The sequence below is a fragment of the Alexandromys fortis genome, unplaced genomic scaffold (assembly GCF_014885135.2).
Source record: "Alexandromys fortis isolate MF-2015 unplaced genomic scaffold, M_Fortis_MF-2015_v1.1 scaffold_284, whole genome shotgun sequence".
NCBI classification, from domain to species: Eukaryota; Metazoa; Chordata; class Mammalia; order Rodentia; family Cricetidae; genus Alexandromys; species Alexandromys fortis.
The window spans coordinates 1,096,986-1,114,086 of NW_026068160.1; the positions used below are offsets into that span (position 1 = coordinate 1,096,986).

Genomic DNA, 17,101 nt, shown 5'->3' on the forward strand with positions numbered 1-17,101 from the left:
GTATATGGGTAATTGTTCAGGAACTGAGTACGTGCGAGTGTAGCTGTTAGGTCCTTGGTTCCCAGGGGAGGAGGGGAAGCACTATGGCACAGAGGCTGAGAGGATTCAGAATTGTCAGAAATGGCTTCAGGATTGTCTTAAAGTCTTACAAGTTCAGACCCCCAGAACCTGCAAGGAGCTGTGATGCCAAGTGTCTGTGAGCCCGTGCTAAGACAGAGAGCTTACTGGAGGATCCCGGAGCTTCCTGCCCACCCAGTCCAGCTGAATCAGTAAGCCCCAGATCCACTGAGAAACAGAATAGTGCTGAGCTCTGGCCTCCATGCATGCCCACAAACACTAAAGGATTTGTGCATCTCTGGGTCCTGGTCCTCCAGTGAGCATCATCCCCTCTAGCCTCTGTGAGGCCTTGACTACTTTGATTTCTGAGCCTGTGACCTGGTGCTCTGTTGTAGAGAGACCACAGACAAGTGCTCAGCTCCCTGCTGTCCGGAGCCCTAGCCGGTGCGCTTGCCAAGACAGCAGTAGCCCCTCTGGACCGAACCAAGATCATCTTCCAAGGTAAAGCCTGTGCATCTGCCCTTGTGCAATATGGAAGCGGCCAAGTGGTCACCTCCTCTTTCTCTCCACAGCCTCAAGTAACTTATACTTAGTCTCATACTGTAGCCCAGACTGGCTTCATATTTACGCTGTAGTCTTGAACTTACAGCAATTCTTCTGCCTCAGCTTCCTAAGTGCTGGAATCACATGTGTTTGCTGCCACACTCAGCCCCAGCCCCCATGTTCTTCAGAGGTACCCGGGCCACCTTCCTGCACCTTGAGTCTGTCACACCTACAAAGTCTGTGTTTCCAAACCTAGTCACCTTCCCAGGGACCTGGATGAGGCTATGGATGTAACTTTCAGGGACAGCCCAGAGCTCATGTCTCTCCCTGGGCACTAAACTGGGAGGGCCAGCCAGGTCTGGTCAAATGATGGAAGCCCTCAGCTGTTGGGAGAGGGGCTGCCACTGTTACTGTGCCTTGGTGGTGCTGGTGGTTCCCTGGCTGGTCAGTAGATGGAGGGTTGTGGCAATGGCTCCAGACAGAGATTTCCTGCCGAGGGTTGGAGATATTCTCAGGCTTTACATGGGGGCTGGGTGGGGGTGGCCAGTGGCCACAGTGGAGGCTCACCTCAGCCTTGGGGCTCTATACTTCTGAATCTTTCCCACAAGTCCTTCTGGCATACACAGCTCAGGGTCCTGCCCCATACGGTGAGTAAAGATGTGTAGTGTGGAATGAGGCAGGCCTGTGGGGGTGTGGACAACAGAGGGCAGACCAGGCGAGTCTTGGCCCTTGTTTTGAGAAGGTCCAGGTTCAGAGCTGGCAGCGTCTCCAGAGAAGTGAGGCCCTCCCAAGTGTACATCTCCAACACGCAAACTTCACAGCTTCTGCCCAAGCCCCTAGCCATTCTTAGGCCCCCTGTGCTGTCTCCATTGCCGTTCCTGGGCCTATACGAAGTTCTCCCACCCTAGTGCACTTCCATTCGTCACCTATACCAGCGCCAAGGAAGGTCAGGCCCCAGAGCCTCATTGTGGGGGCTACAGACACAGAAGCCTGACTGCTAGATTTCATGATCTCTTGTGCTTTTGTTTATTCCAGTGTCATCAAAAAGATTCTCCGCCAAGGTGAGCTGCTACAGGGTTAGGTGGAGCAGGTGGTCTGGGAGGGCAGGTTTCCAAGGAGCCCAGCATTCCCAGATCTCCTGGGGAGAGTAAAGACTGTTGTTGCCACCCTAACACACCTGTGGGTGTGACATATCTTAGACAGCCTGTCCACTAGAACGTTTCTGAGAGCAGCACCATCAGACCAACAGCCATTCGGTGTATGCCGGGCTCTCAGCCTTGCAACCCCCGTTTCTGTTGATCACCAGTGCCCAGCATTTGAGGGGGCCTGAAAGCGGGGTGCAGGGAGCCCATATGATCACAGTTTAGGCTGATTCTAGCTGGGCAGGCCCGATGAGGGTCGCCACCACCCACTCTCTGCATTTGAGGGTGCCGCCCACAGAGTGTGCCCAGGGCTGGTGGTGGCCAAGAAGTGCTGACTCCCTGTCTTCTCCAGGAGGCCCTCCGGCTCCTCTACTTCACCTACCTCAATGAGGGCTTCCTCAGCCTATGGCGTGGGAACTCAGCCACCATGGTGCGAGTGATTCCATACGCTGCCATCCAGTTCAGCGCGCACGAGGAGTACAAGTGCATCCTGGGCCGTTACTATGGCTTCTGTGGAGAGTGAGGCCCCTGACCCCTCACTAACCTTTCTATAGGACCACAGCCCCCTCCCTCTTCCTTCACCCCACCCTCCATTCCTTCCCCTGTGCTATGTTCTCAACTCTCATTCCCTCTCTCTCTGCCCAGATCTGATTCCCATGCAGTCCCAGCCTTGGGGGGAGAGAAGAGGTTGCTTTGACACTGCCTAAGTGAGCCCATGAGTTCAACCACTTGGAACCCTCCTGGGTCTTCTGTTCCTCGAAGACTGAGGTTTAGGCAACCCCTATCCCTGCCTAGGCCTCAACTTGTTCTGCTTGTCCGCAGAGCCCTGCCTCCATGGCCCCGCTTCCTGGCCGGTGCTCTGGCAGGAACTACGGCTGCTTCCCTCACCTACCCTCTGGACTTGGTCAGAGCAAGGATGGCTGTGACGCCCAAGGAAATGTGAGTCTTGTCATGGGGTCCGTGCTGGGTGCTGTCACCAGTAGAGGTGTGTGTGGTGCTCACTGGGGATCCCTCCAATGAGTGAGATTCTGCAGAGTTCCAGAAAGCACCATTTGTTCTCAAACACACCTAAGGGTAACTGGCACACACCTTTCTTTAATCCCAGCACTTGGGAGGCAGTGGCAGGCCAATCTCTGCGTCAAAGCCAGTCTGGTCAACAGAGTGAGTTCCAGGACAGACAGTCACGGCTACACGGAGAAATCCTGTCTCGGAACAAACAAACAAACAAACAAACAAACAAACAAACAAACTAGGATTGGGCCTGGAGAGGTGGCTGAGAGTGAAGAATACTGTTTGCTGTTGCAGAGACCTGTGCTCAATACCCAGCACCTGTGTGGTGTCACAGCTGTCTGTAACTCTAGTTCCTAGAGATGGGACACCTCTTCTGTCTTCTTTCAGTATGTGCGCACATACACATGCACACATGATACGTAGACATACATCCAGACAAAACACCCATAGACACTAAGAGAGACAGAGTCAGAGAGCCAGGTGTGTGTGTGTGTGTGTTGCCACATAAAATTTCAGCAGAAGCATAGGCAGACAGATCTCTGAGTTTGTGAGTTTGTGGCCAGCCTGGTCTACATAGATAACTCCAGGCTAGCCAGGCCTATATAGTGAGGCCCTGTCTCAAAACAAAACAGACAGAAAAACCAAAGCTGGAGGGTTGAGCATCAAGGCAGAGATACGAGGGTTTCTGTGATTTTGAAACCAGCCCGGTCTACTTAGCAGCTCAGGGACTAGGACACTTGCCTGGCATATGCACAGGGCATTGGTACCAGTCCTGTACCTGACAGAGCAGGTAGGCCGTCTCCATGGAGTTCCCTCACTCTTTTGAACAGGAGGTGGGAATGGGGTACAGGCACTAAGCCCTGTAACATGGTCCCGGCAGGTACAGCAACATCTTTCACGTCTTCATCCGCATCTCTAGAGAGGAAGGGCTGAAGACCCTCTACTTCGGGTTCACACCCACTGTGCTGGGCGTCATTCCCTATGCAGGACTCAGCTTCTTTACCTACGAGTCGCTGAAGAGCCTGCACAGAGGTAAGGGAGGTGGAGTGAAGAGGGAGGATTTCAGGGACCCATTTCTGTTCAGTTCTGTAGAGAGGGTCTCACCATGCGACCCAGGCTGGCCTCAAGTTCTTCTTGCATCCAAGCAAGACCTTAAATTCCTCCTCATTCTCCTTCTTCCACTTCTCTAGCTGTCTCCCCACACTAATCTCACGAGGTGCTGGAGATAAAACTGAACCCCAGGGCCTTTTGCATTTTAGGGAAACACCCTGCAAACAGGCAGCTCCAGTCCCCCAGGCGTTTTTGTTAAATAGAAAGTATCTGGGGAAGTTGAGGCCTCTCACTGGGACTATGGGTGGCATTCCTGAAATCACTTCAAAATCTAGGAGTGGTGGGTGCCCCTGTGATCTAAGCGTTCAGGAGAATGAGGCAGGATTGCTGCAGGAACAGGGCCAGCCTGTGCCACATAACAAGACCCTGTATAAAAAACTGAAGTATGTGGGGTCCTTGCGTCCTTCTATGTGGTGGTACAGTGTCAGTGTAGAGCCTGCACCTCCTCCACAGCTCACCTGCGGCAGCAAGGCAGCCGCCCGCATGCGGAGATGCTGTGTGTTCAGCTGGCAACAATGACAAGAAGAAAGTCTGCACACAGCACAAATATAGGATATTAAACCCCCTTCATTTAGCTGAGTATGGTGGCTCAGGAGACTGAGGCAGGAGGATGGCATAAGATGGAAGACAGCCTGGACTACCCAGGGAGACTGTCACAGACCAGAAAGTGACGATAGGACCTGTCCATCCAAGGGTACCTGAGCCTGTGCTCCAGCACCTGCAGGTGCTTGAGGACCCCTGGCCGCCATGACCTAAGACTCTGCAGCAACATGCTTGTCTCTTCCTTTCCTGCCGTGCGGGCTGTGCTGGGCACTTGCTCGATGGAGCACTACCCGTAGCCCCCAGCAGGACACTAAGAGACCACATTCTCCCAGCTGTCCCCACACATTGCTAGAGTCTCATTATTTTACTGAGGTCAGGCAGATGTACATCCTCCATGTAGGAGGATACTGTCTGGGTAGCCCTGTACTCTTAAGGGTTCAAGTGTCCATAGAGAATCTTGGGATGCACCCCCACAAATGAGGGGGCACCGAAAACTGCAGGATGGGGAACTGTGACCTTGTAAATCTCATTGTTGCAAAATGTGTCTTTTATTAGGCTGGGGCGTGGCTCAATGGCAGATTCTGATCTGGCATACATGAAATCCTGGGTTCCATTCCCTGTACCAAAACTTAATAAAGGGTGGTCAGGAAGTGAGGCCTTAGAATCTGCAAGTGTGGCACTCATGTGCCCTCTGCCCTGCAGAGTACAGTGGCCGCCCGCAGCCCTACCCCTTTGAGCGCATGGTCTTCGGGGCCTGTGCTGGCCTTATCGGGCAGTCAGCCTCCTACCCTCTGGACGTGGTGCGGCGGCGCATGCAGACGGCAGGTGTCACAGGCCACCAGCATGGGTCCATCCTGAAGACACTGCGCTCCATTGTCCGTGAGGAGGGTGCAGTGCGGGGCCTCTACAAGGGCCTGAGCATGAACTGGCTGAAGGGCCCAATTGCCGTGGGAATCAGCTTCACTACTTTTGACCTCATGCAGATCCTGCTGCGCCAGCTACAGAGCTAGGCCCACACAACAGTGGATGGTGAGCTGGTGGATTGAGGGCATGCAGCTGTGCACTGGCAGCCCTGGTAGTACCTTGAGGAGGATGGGCAGGAGGGTGGGACCTGACTTGGGGATGCAGGGCCCATAACAAAGTGCTGGCCCTCAGGGTATGACATTGTGATGATGGATCTTGGTTGTGCCCCTTCCTTCAGCTCCTTGCTAGTGGTTGGTGAGTTTCCCAGGGGCATTACCCAAAGGTCCCTAAGGGGTCAGCTACACTTCCTGACCCCTTCTTCTGACCTGCTGCTGATTCTAGTGCCCACTGGCACACTGGGCTCAGAGCCCATCCCTTCTTGCTACAACTGTGCCTGGCCTGCAGATGTGACGGCCATTCCCTCAAAACTACACAATAGAGGGTTGCAGCTTGCTTAGTGGTGGCTGTACCTGTGTCTCAATCCTCTACCGTGCTGGCTCATCCTCTTCCAGGTGACAGATGGCTGCCCTTGCCCACAAAGCTTTCTCCCCAGAGCACTATACCCATCTTATTTCTGAGGGCTGCACCTCACCTTTGCCAACCACCTGGCTTGTAACCTTTCCAGGAGGCCCATGGCCACCAGGCAGGAGAGGCAGGTACAGACCCCATTGGAAATGCCCATGTGGGTCTCCCTCACCTGGGATGTCTTCCAAAGCATGTCGCCTGGGCCCCCAAACAGGCCCAAGGCTCTTGTTTGCACAGCACCCATGAAGACGGGGTGCAAACTCCTGAAACTGCCCAACCCTGAACTCTGTGTTTTCTGTGGGTCCCTGGTCCCTACTGAAGCTGTTATTCAGCCAGGCCAAATGAAGGCCCAAGATGGGCAGCTCGGCCTGTGTGAATGAATGCAGAGGTGTCTTGGACACCTAGGGACTGCCAGCCAGCTTATCTCAAGGAGAACTCTCCTGGAGTCCCCAGGGTGTCACAGGGACTTCATGCCTTTCTTGAGGTTTGGAGTTCTTGATTTGGGGTCTTTGAGACTGCACCCCCTAGAAGCCCTGGCTAGTGTGCCCTCAGTGTGCCGCCTGGGCTAGCTTCCAACTTGCAGCAGCCCTCCCGCCTCTAGAATCTGGTTTTCAGCGCATCCTGGCACACACAGAATCCCTGTGCAGTCCAGCTCTGGCTCAGGTGAGCTGGTGCTGACTCCCTCCCACAGCTGGACAGCAGCCATCTCACTTAGGGGCTGAGCGGGGTGGCTTGACCCCCAGGCATTTTCAGTCTGGACTGCGGTCCTTCTCATTCCTGTATTTCTTACCTTGTGCCTGTGATGGGGCCATCCCCACCATGTCCCCAGGCACCCAGCAGCCTGTGGTGCTGTGAGAGACCATTCCCATCCTTGTGAGAGTACTGCCCACTCTGTTACTTGCCTGGCCGCTACACTGAGGTAGAGAGGGCAGGTAGCACCGTGTGGGTGGGAGAGGTGAGGGGGTCACATGTCCCTGATCTGCTTCCCCACATACCCCCCAGTAGGTCTGGCCTGGGGGCTCTTGGCCTCTGTGGCTGCCATCTCCTATGGTCACTATCCAGTCTGGAGTTCTATTTTGATGCCATGAAAACTTTGTTTATATATAATGTTTATATATTTTAAAGATTTGTGCCAAAAGAGTATATTTAATAAAAATTTAAATAACTTTCACTTCTCACTTCTTCAACTCTGGCCCCTCCCCCATGCTGTGAACTTCAGCTCTGAGATGGGGCAGAGGCTATTAGGCTCTCTTAAATATTTTGTGTATGGGTGCTTTGTCTACATGTATGTCTGACTGAATGCCTGGTGTCTGAGACCAGAAGAGGGCATGAGATTCTCTGAGCTGGAGTTACAGATGGTCATGAGCTGCCATGTGGGTGCTGGGAACTGAACCTGGATCCTCTCCAAGAACAGCCAGTGCTCTCAGATTGCTGAGCCATCTCTGCAGCCCCCTGGTCACCCTTGTTAAGAGAGTTGAGGTTTCCAAGATGTTGCCCAAGCACTGCGCATCTTTCTGCTCAGAGATGCATGTGTGACACAGGCTCCTGGGAATGGAAGTGATGGCCAAAGTTGGAGAAATGGGCTGGGGTGTAACTCTGCAGTAGAGCTCCAGTCTAGAATCCCAAAGATGGGCTGGGGGAGTGGATCTGGGGTAGAGCACTTACTGCTACACAAAAGATCCTGGGTTCCTTTGCCAGCACACACACACACAAGCAAGAATATAGTAACCACACAGCTGAACCTGCCAATAAAAAATGCTTCGTATATTTATTTATATATCTGAGATATATAATCCAGGCTGACTTCAACTTCTTGCATAGTGCCAGCTGGCCTGCCTCTGTCATTATTGGCAACCACAGACATCAGCCACTGGAAAGCAGCCCAGCCCCCCACCAGCCAAGTGCTGGGGTAGGACCATCTGTGGTGTGTGCCCTCCACTCTGAAGTCACTCTCGGGTCCTCCAGAGCAGAGCCTTGGTTTTTCAGGATTGTCTGCTTTTTGCACCCCTGCAGGGCATATCACCCTTTGCTTGCCCATCCTTGATGCCCATGGAACCTTCCTCAAGCTCCCACAGCTTTGTGCCAGTTTGGGAGCCTCTCCCAAGAGTCAGGAAAATCCCGCGGGTTCATGGCACACACATATTAGTCATAAAGACCTGAGCTCCTAAGTGGGACAGAGCAGCACAGGTGTGATCCCAGCACCACTAGAGACCTTGTCTCAAAGGTAGAAGGCAAATCCTACGTGCCAAGCTGTCCTCCTGGCCTCTCATAATGGCACTTGTGGGCCTGGACAACAGTCACATTCCTGAGTCCTTTCCACCTCTCCAGAGTGAGCCCTCAGGGCTGTGACAGCACTGCTCCTGGCCACTGGCAGTGTTACTAGGCAGCGCTACAGGAGGCCTCCATTTTTATTTTCAATATACATTTCCATATGTAGGAGGGCCACACAGCACATGCATGTCTCATGAACACGTGCACATACAGTCACAGGACCGGGACAGCGCTGGAGTTGGTGGTGACCCTCAGCAGTCATCTCACAGCATCCAAGGCTGGTGACAGTTCTGACTTTCCTCTCCCCCTTGTTTTGGAGACATGATCTTGTTACTAGTCTAAACTAATCCCCCTGCCTCAGCCTCCCCAGTGTGCTGGGAGATGGGCATGGTGACTTTGTCTCATTCCCTCCTAGTGATAGTGATAGACCCCAGGGATACGTGGATGCTGGGCCTGAGCTCCACCCCTAGCTTTCTGGCAATCTCTAACCTCCTCCGTTTTTCTACTCCTGCCTAGTACCGCTCTCCTAAGCCCTTCTCACCACCCAGGTCTCCCCTGCTTATCTCCCTAGCCTCTGGCATATCTCTATAAAAGTGGCCCACCCCTTTTATTTGAGAGCAGCCTCCCACTGACATCCTACACACACATGCAGGCATGCACTCTAGCGTGTACACACACACACACACACACATAAATACACACTTGAGGACCATGGCCTCCAGGTCCAGGGAACCTGATTCAAGGGGTCCATGATCTAGGCACTGAGGTGAGAGATGGTGGTGAGTTTCTACCCTTACCCCCAGGTCATCTAGGGGCACTGAGGTACACACACAGGGGATGGACAGTTCCAAGCCAGTGCCTAGTGGCATCACGCTAGGAAAGTGCCAGGTGCTGGTGGAAATAGAGGCCGAAGAGGCTGGAGAGCAGCTGGCAGGCAGCAGTCCACCAGATGAGGTAGGCCAGCACGCCACGGAGTAAGAGGGGCGCAAGCAGGCCACCCAGGACCCCTGCGACTTGGGCCGCGGTCTGCTGGGCTTCATCCTCCGCTGGGTTCACAGAGATCAAAATGTTTGAAGACTGGCGCGGGGTCAGTGGGGTTGGAACAGGGCCCAGGGTCCAAGAGTAGCCGCCTGCAAGAGGGAAAAAGGTGGAGACAGAACAGTGGGGGTCTACTGGTGCTCATACCCTACCCACTAGGTTATACCCCACTGACTTTAGGGGGCCTCCATCCTCCCCTGTCTGCTGGCCCCTTCCTGTCCCCACAGGAAAACTGTGGCCTTGGCCAAACTCTGCCCTCACTTTCTAAAGCTGGCCCCACCCTTAGCCCTGCTCAGACCCTATAACCAGCTTTATCGAAGGCCCCACCTTACCAGATCTGGCCCCACCCTCTTTCCCCACCAGCCCCGCACCCAAGGTCTTGAGCAGCAGGGTGCAGTGCAGAGTAAGGATGAGCGGAGTCAGGTACTGCAGGCTCACCACCGTCACATAGCAGTAGACCCGGACCACCTGGTGGGGAGGCAGTAGAAGCTGCAGAAGGAGCGATCTTCCCAGGGCAGGGACCCTACGAACGGGCCCCTTTAGCCCAGGAACTGTCCCACTCGGGGTGCATACCCGCTGCTGAATCTCACGGGCCTCAATGCGGCCAGCCTCCTTGCGCAGCTGCTCCACTCGAGTCTTGGCCAGGCAGAGGTAGGCCTGCAGGTGTGGCCGGGTCACGGCTAGCCGCAGCAGGCACAGCGCCACCAGCACCCAGAGACGCAGGGAATCGAAGGCCCCTTCTGACGGCCTGCAACAAGAGCCAAGCAGGCAGGGATTTGGGGTGAGCCCTCGTTCCCCAGGCCACAATCTTTGCAGTTCATCCCCGGTCTCAGACACCCCAGGTCCCTCAGTGCCCCGCCCTGACACACGCACATAGAGGAGGTCACGTTCCTCAAGGGTGCCTGGTAGAAGAAGTCACGAGCGATAGGCTTTGTCCAGAGCCACAGGGTGCACAGGGGCGACAGGAAGCTGGTGTGCAGGAGCAGCCTGGGGGGAGTACAATGCTGGGGCCAGTCTCCTGACCTCCAGCCTCTAAGTCAACCTCCCACCGCACCCTGGGAGCCCCGCCTAACTGCAACAGCGGCCGGTCTGCAGACAGAGTCAGTGCGTCCTGGTGCGTCTGCGCCAGTCTCAGGCCTGGGAAAATGAGGAAGGCGCCCAGCAAGGAGCCCAGCATCGCCAGCCCAAGGCGGATGACCAGCTTGATCACCGGGAGTCTGAGAAGAAAAGGTCTCAGGGAATCTATGATTGGTCAGGATTCAGCCTGGGGAGGCTGTGATCCTCCCTCTACCTGTACCTCCCCTCAAGATCCAGTCCCCAGGACTCACGCCCAGTCCCAATCCTGTTTCTTCAGCACAGGTTCCAGGTTCTGGGTCACGCTGGCCAGACCTAGAGGAAGAAGATCAAGTGTGTGGATTGTTAAGGTTTCCAAGGCTGGCCAGCCTTCCAGCTCCCAGAAGCCACCCAGCTCTGCCTCCACAGTGTGGAGTTTACAGGCATGGGCAGCCAATCTCCACCTTTGACATGGCTGCAAACTCCCGTCCTCATGTTTGCGGAGCAAGCGCTGTCACACACTGCCTGAGCCCCAGCTCAGGCAATCTATTTTATCTTTTTTTTTTTTTTTTTTTTTTTTTTCTTTTTTTTTTTTTTTTTTTTTTTTTTTTTTTTTTTTTTTTTTTGCCTGTGAATGTTTTGCCTGCATGTATATCTGTTTTCCATGTGTGCATGGCACCTGTGGAAGTTGGAAGAGGATATCAGATCCCCTGGAATTGGAGTTAAAGGTGTTTGTTAGTCTCCATGTGTTTGCTGGGAATTGAACTCAGGTCCTCTGGAAGAGCAGCCAGTGCTCTTAACCACTGAACCATCTCTCCAGCCCCAGAAAATCTATCTTAATTGCACTTATATTTTCCCATGCTGGAATGCAACCCAGAGCCTCCACATGTCCTGCGCAGGTGCCCCATCACTGAGCCACACAGAGACCTGCTAGGTGGAACTCTTCAAGAAATAGGACCTAGGGCTGGGGAGATGGCACAGAGGAGGCACTGGCTGCTCTTCTAGAGTCCTGAGTTCAATTTCCAGCACCCACATGGTGGCTGGAAACCATCTGTGTAATGGCGTCTGATTCCTTCTAGTGTGCATGAAGACAAAGCATTCATATATGTAAATAATTTTTGTTGTTTTGTTTTTCGAGACAGGGTTTCTCTGTAGCTTTGGAGCCTGTCTGGCCTCGAACTCTCAAAGATCTGCCTGCCTCTGCCTCCCAAGTGCTGGGATTAAAGGTCTGCACCATCACCGCCTGGCAAAAGAAATAAATCTTAAAAAACAAACAACAACAAAAACTACTGGAGAGCTGGCTTAGCAGTTAAGGGCGCTTGCTGCTCTTTCACAGTGGCTCCGGTTCTGGGGGTCCAGTGCCCTCTTCTGGCCTTTGCAGGTACTTCACAACCCCGATACAGAGACACACACACACCATGGCAAAGCACCCATACATATGGAATAAAAATAAGCCTTTAAATATAGTAATAACAGCCAGGAGGTGGTACCACACACCTTTAATCCCAGCACTCAGGAGGCAGAAGTAGGTGGATCTCTGTCAGTTCAATGCCAGCCTGGTCTACAAGAGCTAGTTCCAGGACAGGCTCCAAAGCTACAGAGGAACCCTATCTTGAAAAAACAAAACAAACAAACAAAACAAAAAATAGCAATGACATAAATCTTTTTTTTAAAATCTGTGCATTGGTGTTTTGCCTGCATTAGGGTGGAACTGAGTTGCAGACAGCATGTGGGTGCTGAGGATTGAACACAGGTCCTCTGGAAGCACAACAGCCAGTGCTCTTAACCGCTGAGCCACCTCTCCAGATCCCGTGATAATACACACCTTAATTCCAGTATGCAGGTGGCTGAGGTCAGAGGATCCCGAGAGCTCACGGTCAGCCGGGACCATAGAGTGAGACCCAGTTTCAGAAGAGAAAAAGAAACAGAAAGTGAACTCAAGCAGGGAGCACACCTACCTGGCTCCAGACCCAGCTCCAGGAGCTCCTCCCGCACCACCTGCACTAGCATGGCTAAGAGCAGGGAGAGGAGGGCGGAGGTGAGGCAGACTGCGCGCTCGCCGCCCTCTCTGGCACTGAAGTACAGTCGGGTCACCATGAGGAACACCTTGCTGGAGGTGGGGTTAAGAAAGCCAGGGACAGACTAGGCAGAGACAACTCTGCAAGAACTGACCTTGGGCACCTGGAGTCTAAATTTGAGGTAGGATCGGGTGAGCTGGGGTGCTGGTGTTTGGTTGGAGGTGGCCTAATGACCTATGAACGATCAGAAAGCATATGGCAGCTGCAGCTAGGGGATGAGGGGTAGTGAAAAGCCCACACGGGTGGCATCTGATGCTACAGAAAAGCCAGAAACTGTTTCTTCCTTAGGGGGACTGTGCTGGGAATGGAGCCCAGCCTCTCCTGGCTGGACCCAGGGGCCTCTCCGCGCATGCTCAGTCAAACCCACCCCTCCTCACCCAGTCGCCCATACATGTTTAAGAACACACTCGTTGCTTTCATGAAGCCCCTTGAAATTCTCCTAAGGGGCGGCCCAGGTTGCAGTCAGCTGTGAATGGCCAGCCTGGTCTACAGAGTGAATTCCAGGACAGCCAGGGCTACACAGAGAAACCTTGTCTCAAAAAACCAAAGAAACAAACAAAAAAAGATGAGCCAGCTCCCAGCAAGCTGTCCCCTCGTTTCCATGATCCTATAGACCTGGAGGGGCAGAAACCCATCCAGTGGTCCAACCCAAGACGGTGCAATGACACAGCTGTCGCCCCAGCACTTGGGAGGGCGAGTCTGGAGTCTGAGGTCATGCCGTAACTCGGGGGCAGGTCTGTGGCACACAGTGACACACAGATTACAGTTAGAGGGACAAGGGGCTCAGGCCTGAGTCCCGCTGGAGGAAGGATACAGACAAAAAGCCAGTGTGAGCAGGCACCAGAACACGGCAATGTTGGTCTCCTGGACTGGGCCCAGCACAAAATAGTAGACCTCCGTGAAGAGGAACACACCGACGGAGTACACCGCGAAGTCCACGAACCACTGGTATTCCAGAAAGAAGCGCAGGACTGCAGGGACAGGAGTCCAGCTGCCTACTGCAGGCTTGCCCGTCCCCACCTCACCCCCAGGCAGGGTGACCCCATAGCTGGGGTGGGGAGTAGGTGCTGGACCGGGTGTTACCTAGGGCATCCGCAGCAGTGAGGGGACAGGTCTGCAGCTGGAAAGGGGCGTCTCGAGGCACTGACAATGGCTTCTCGTCATGAAGGCCATTTGCCCACCTGAGCACATGAGGACAGTGAAAGGTGGGCCCAGCGATCTCCTCTGGGCCTGCCAGAGAACCAGGACGGTGCTGGCTTGGGAAGAATCTTCAGCTACGTTAGGTGGGGGGCAGCCTAGGCACAGGGCCAGCACAGAGCAAACAGCCAGGAATCCCGCACCGAAGCAGGAGGGCGGGTCACGTCCCCCAGCCTCGAGCCCTCGCCCTCGGGCAGGAGTGAAGCCTGCCCCTGGGCAGGAGAGCATAGGAGAGCCTGGGCCCTGTGGAGTCAAATGGGGACCACTCACCTGTCCTTCCTGCCTCTGTGCCTTGGTTTCCCTGCCAGCACCCGCAGTTCCTCCTCTGACGGGTGTATGTAGCGGAACAGACTGAGGATGAAAAAGAGTCGGGAAAGCTTGGCCTGGGGGCACGAGGCAAAGAACCCAAATTTGGTCTTGAGGACAGAGCCCTGGGCAGCGCAGAGGTGCAGCAGGGTGGCCCTGTGGGAAGGTGGCCCAGAGTGCCTGGGAGTGGCCATAGCCAGGGAATTCTGGGGACTGATCCAGCCACAGGGGGCTAGGGAACCCAGGATACCCTTAAGTCTGTGAGCTTTTAGAGTCCAGCACCCCGAAGGCCGAGGTACCTCTGGCCTCCCCAGGTATCTGCGCTCCTGGGCACAACCCCACACGTGGAGACACACACCTACACATAATTAAAAGTAATTTCTAAAGAAGGAGAGAAGGAGGAACTGGGCAGGCTCTGCCCACGGCCGGCGGGACAGGGCTTACTCACCTGCCGTTACAGAGCAGCCAGCGGGCAAAGGAGCCATGTGGAGCCAGCCTGTGCATGAGGGTGGCAGCGAACAGGGTCACCACCAGCTGCACTCCGAGGGCCGCCTGAGGAAGCGGCTCTAGTCAGAAAGTTCAAAGCTCCCTGAAGTAACCCAAGCTATTTATAGGGAAGATAGGCGAATGAGGAGGGCTGGCCTTGGGCCCTGGTGGCAACTGGGATGACGCCAGAGTTCATTCTGGGGGTCCCAGACATCCCCCCCCACACCCTCAGATGACGGGGCCTGACTTCTGTTCCTACTGTCAGACCCCTGAACCCCTTTCCCTGTGTATTTTTGTTTGTTTGTGAGCCCTGGTTGTTCCTATGCAGCCAAGAACCCACAGGAACCTGCCTGCCTCTGGCTCCCCAGTGTTAGGATCAAAGGCCAGAGCCACCACATCCAACTATCAAAGAATATTTCCTAGGCCAGCCTGGACTACAGAGCCAGTTCCAGGACAGGCTCCACAGCTACAGCGAAACCCTGTCTCAAAAAACACAAACAAAAATTTTTTTTTTTTTTTTTTTTAGCTCAGTGGTTGTGGCGCATGCCTTTAATCCCAACACTCAGAGGCAAAGGCAGGCGGATCTCTGTGAGTTTGAGGTCAGCCTGGGGTACAGAGTGAATTCCAGGCCAGTCAAAGCTACACAATAAGGCCCTTTCTAAATAACAATGTTTTCTGTGAAGACAGGGTTTCTCTGTAGCCCTGGCTGTCTTGGAACTCACTCTGTAGACCAGGCTGGCCTCAAACTCACAGAGATCCATCCGCCTGTCTCTGCCTCGTGGGTGCTGGGATTAAAGACGTGCTAACTCCAGTCCCAGGGAATCCTACAACCTTCTCCGACCTCTAAGGACAGTAGATACACACGGGGTGCACAGACATACATACAAAACATCCATGATAACAAAATAAAATATCTTAAAACAAAACGGAAATTCAAGCATAGTGGCACACGCCTGTCATCCCAGCACTCTGGAGGCGAAGGCAGGAGAATCAGAAGTTCGAGAACACCTGAGACTACGAAGAAGTTGTAGTACAACTTGGGCTACATGAGACCCTGTCAGGAAGCAAACACAGCTGCAAACCCTTCACTCCTAAGGAGTCCTGCACCACCGACTACACCCCACTTCCGTCGACGACCGGCCTCCCAGCCTTCGGGGTCCCTCTCAGCTCTGCCAGGCGGTCCTCCACCCACGCAGTCCCTGTGCCTCGCTCCACATGGCTGAAGCCCACACTGACCCAGGGAGGGACCCCCAGAGGGCCTGCTCACCATGTCCGCTCCCGAGCGCACCAACGCACACGGCTGGAGGCGGGTAAGAGCCGCGGAACTTGGCCAATTAGAGACGGGATCTTGTTGACCGGCAGCCTGAGAAGCCGGTCATAGGGCTAAGAACGAGGAAGGCTTCGCAATGCCTGCCGGGAATTGTAGTTCTAACAGGTGCTTTTATGTCTGTTGTCTTTCCCACTTTTTTCTTCCTTATCTCCCTTCTTTTCTTGTTTGTTTTTCTTGACGTGTGCGTGTGCGTTCGTGCAGACTTGTGTGTGTGTGTGTGTGTGTGTGACAGTTCCTGTGTAATCCAACTCTCTATGTAGACTAGACTGGCCTGAATTAAGGCACACACCACTATGTTGGACCTCCTCCCTCCTTTTTTTTAATTGATTTTTTAAAAAACGTCATAGCCGGCATTGGTGGTGCACTTTTAAATCCTAGCACTCAGGAGTCAGAGGCATCACCTTGAGTTCAAGGTCAACCTGGTCTACAGAGCTTTATGCCGTGTTTTTAAGTAAGGCTGTGAAATGTCAAGAAATAGATTTGGATCAGGAGATGTTAATGAAACTAATGATTCAAGCTAGTCTTGCTGAAATTCATAGCAACATGTGGGTACGAAATGGTCTGCAAATCAAAGGACAAGCCATGACCTATGTCCAGTCTCATTTCTGCAATTCCATGATTGATCCAGACATTTATTTATTACAGGTCTGTGCTTCTAGACTTGATCCAGATTACTTTATATCGTCTGTCTTTGACAGATTTAAGGAGGTGGACTTACTGACCATGGCTTTCCAGCACCACAATACCGTACTTGATGTGGAGCATGAGCGGTCAATGCTGGAGGGCGTACTCACCTTCCCCGTGATTCTTCTGAGTCTTCGCTTACACTTAGAATGTCTGATGATGAGATTCTCAGGGCAGAGATGGTGGCCCAGCTGTGTATGAATGACAGGACACATAGCTCTTTGCTTGACCTCATCCCAGAAAATCCCAACCCCAAAAGTGGTATTATTCCTGGAAGTTACAGCTTTGAATCAGTTTTATCTGCTGTAGCTGATTTTAAGGCTCCTGTTTTTGAACTTGGAGGCTCTATGCAACAAGGCATGTATACTCCTAAAGCTGAAGTCTGGGATCAGGAATTTGACCCCGTCATGGTCATTCTTCGAACAGTTTACCGCCAGGATGTGCAATCTGCCATGGACAGATATACAGCCTTTTTTGAGTTCCAGTCCGGCATAACACTGAGAAACCTTGTATCAAAAAAACAAAAAATAGGGTCTGGAGAGATGGCTCAGTGGTTAAGAGCACTGACTGCTCTTCCAGAGGACCCGGGTTCAATTCCCAGCACCCACATGGCTGCTCACAACTGTCTGTAATTCTAGTTCCAGGAGACCCAAAACTCATGGCAAAACATCAGTGTACATCAATGAAGGCATAAGTCACAAACAATGCCACACCAGTTTGGAATTATGATTAATAGGGTGGTATTTATTTAAAGGGGAAAAAAC

At 53.4% G+C, this 17,101-nt stretch overlaps 2 protein-coding genes across 4 annotated transcripts in view; one reads left to right on the top strand and one right to left on the bottom strand.

Moving 5' to 3' along the window:
• Nucleotides 1-7,060, top strand: part of Slc25a42 (solute carrier family 25 member 42) — a 26,309-nt gene extending 19,249 nt beyond the window's left edge. For both annotated transcript variants that reach the window (XM_050127634.1, XM_050127635.1), the window contains exons 3-8: nucleotides 457-558; nucleotides 1,636-1,661; nucleotides 2,095-2,261; nucleotides 2,565-2,681; nucleotides 3,634-3,785; nucleotides 5,109-7,060. In XM_050127634.1, the coding sequence (XP_049983591.1) occupies nucleotides 457-558; nucleotides 1,636-1,661; nucleotides 2,095-2,261; nucleotides 2,565-2,681; nucleotides 3,634-3,785; nucleotides 5,109-5,416 (872 nt within the window). In that variant the 3' untranslated portion in view covers nucleotides 5,417-7,060. The remainder of the gene's footprint in view (nucleotides 1-456; nucleotides 559-1,635; nucleotides 1,662-2,094; nucleotides 2,262-2,564; nucleotides 2,682-3,633; nucleotides 3,786-5,108) is intronic.
• A 577-nt stretch (nucleotides 7,061-7,637) lies between these two features.
• On the bottom strand, nucleotides 7,638-16,806 carry Tmem161a (transmembrane protein 161A). Of its 2 annotated transcripts, none has more exons than XM_050127632.1 (12): nucleotides 16,448-16,806; nucleotides 14,286-14,389; nucleotides 13,802-13,882; nucleotides 13,418-13,515; nucleotides 13,149-13,305; nucleotides 12,215-12,366; nucleotides 10,532-10,592; nucleotides 10,277-10,420; nucleotides 10,077-10,190; nucleotides 9,777-9,951; nucleotides 9,575-9,671; nucleotides 7,638-9,295 (listed from the first exon to the last, which is right to left on the bottom strand). In XM_050127632.1, the coding sequence occupies exons 1-12, from the start codon at nucleotides 16,550-16,552 to the stop codon at nucleotides 9,039-9,041; spliced, it is 1,545 nt and encodes a 514-aa protein (XP_049983589.1). In that variant the 5' UTR covers nucleotides 16,553-16,806; the 3' UTR covers nucleotides 7,638-9,038. The 2 variants fall into 2 exon arrangements, with proteins under 2 accessions (XP_049983589.1, XP_049983590.1); XM_050127633.1 differs by lacking the exon at nucleotides 16,448-16,806 and adding an exon at nucleotides 15,591-15,731.
• Nucleotides 16,807-17,101: the final 295 nt, after the last annotated feature.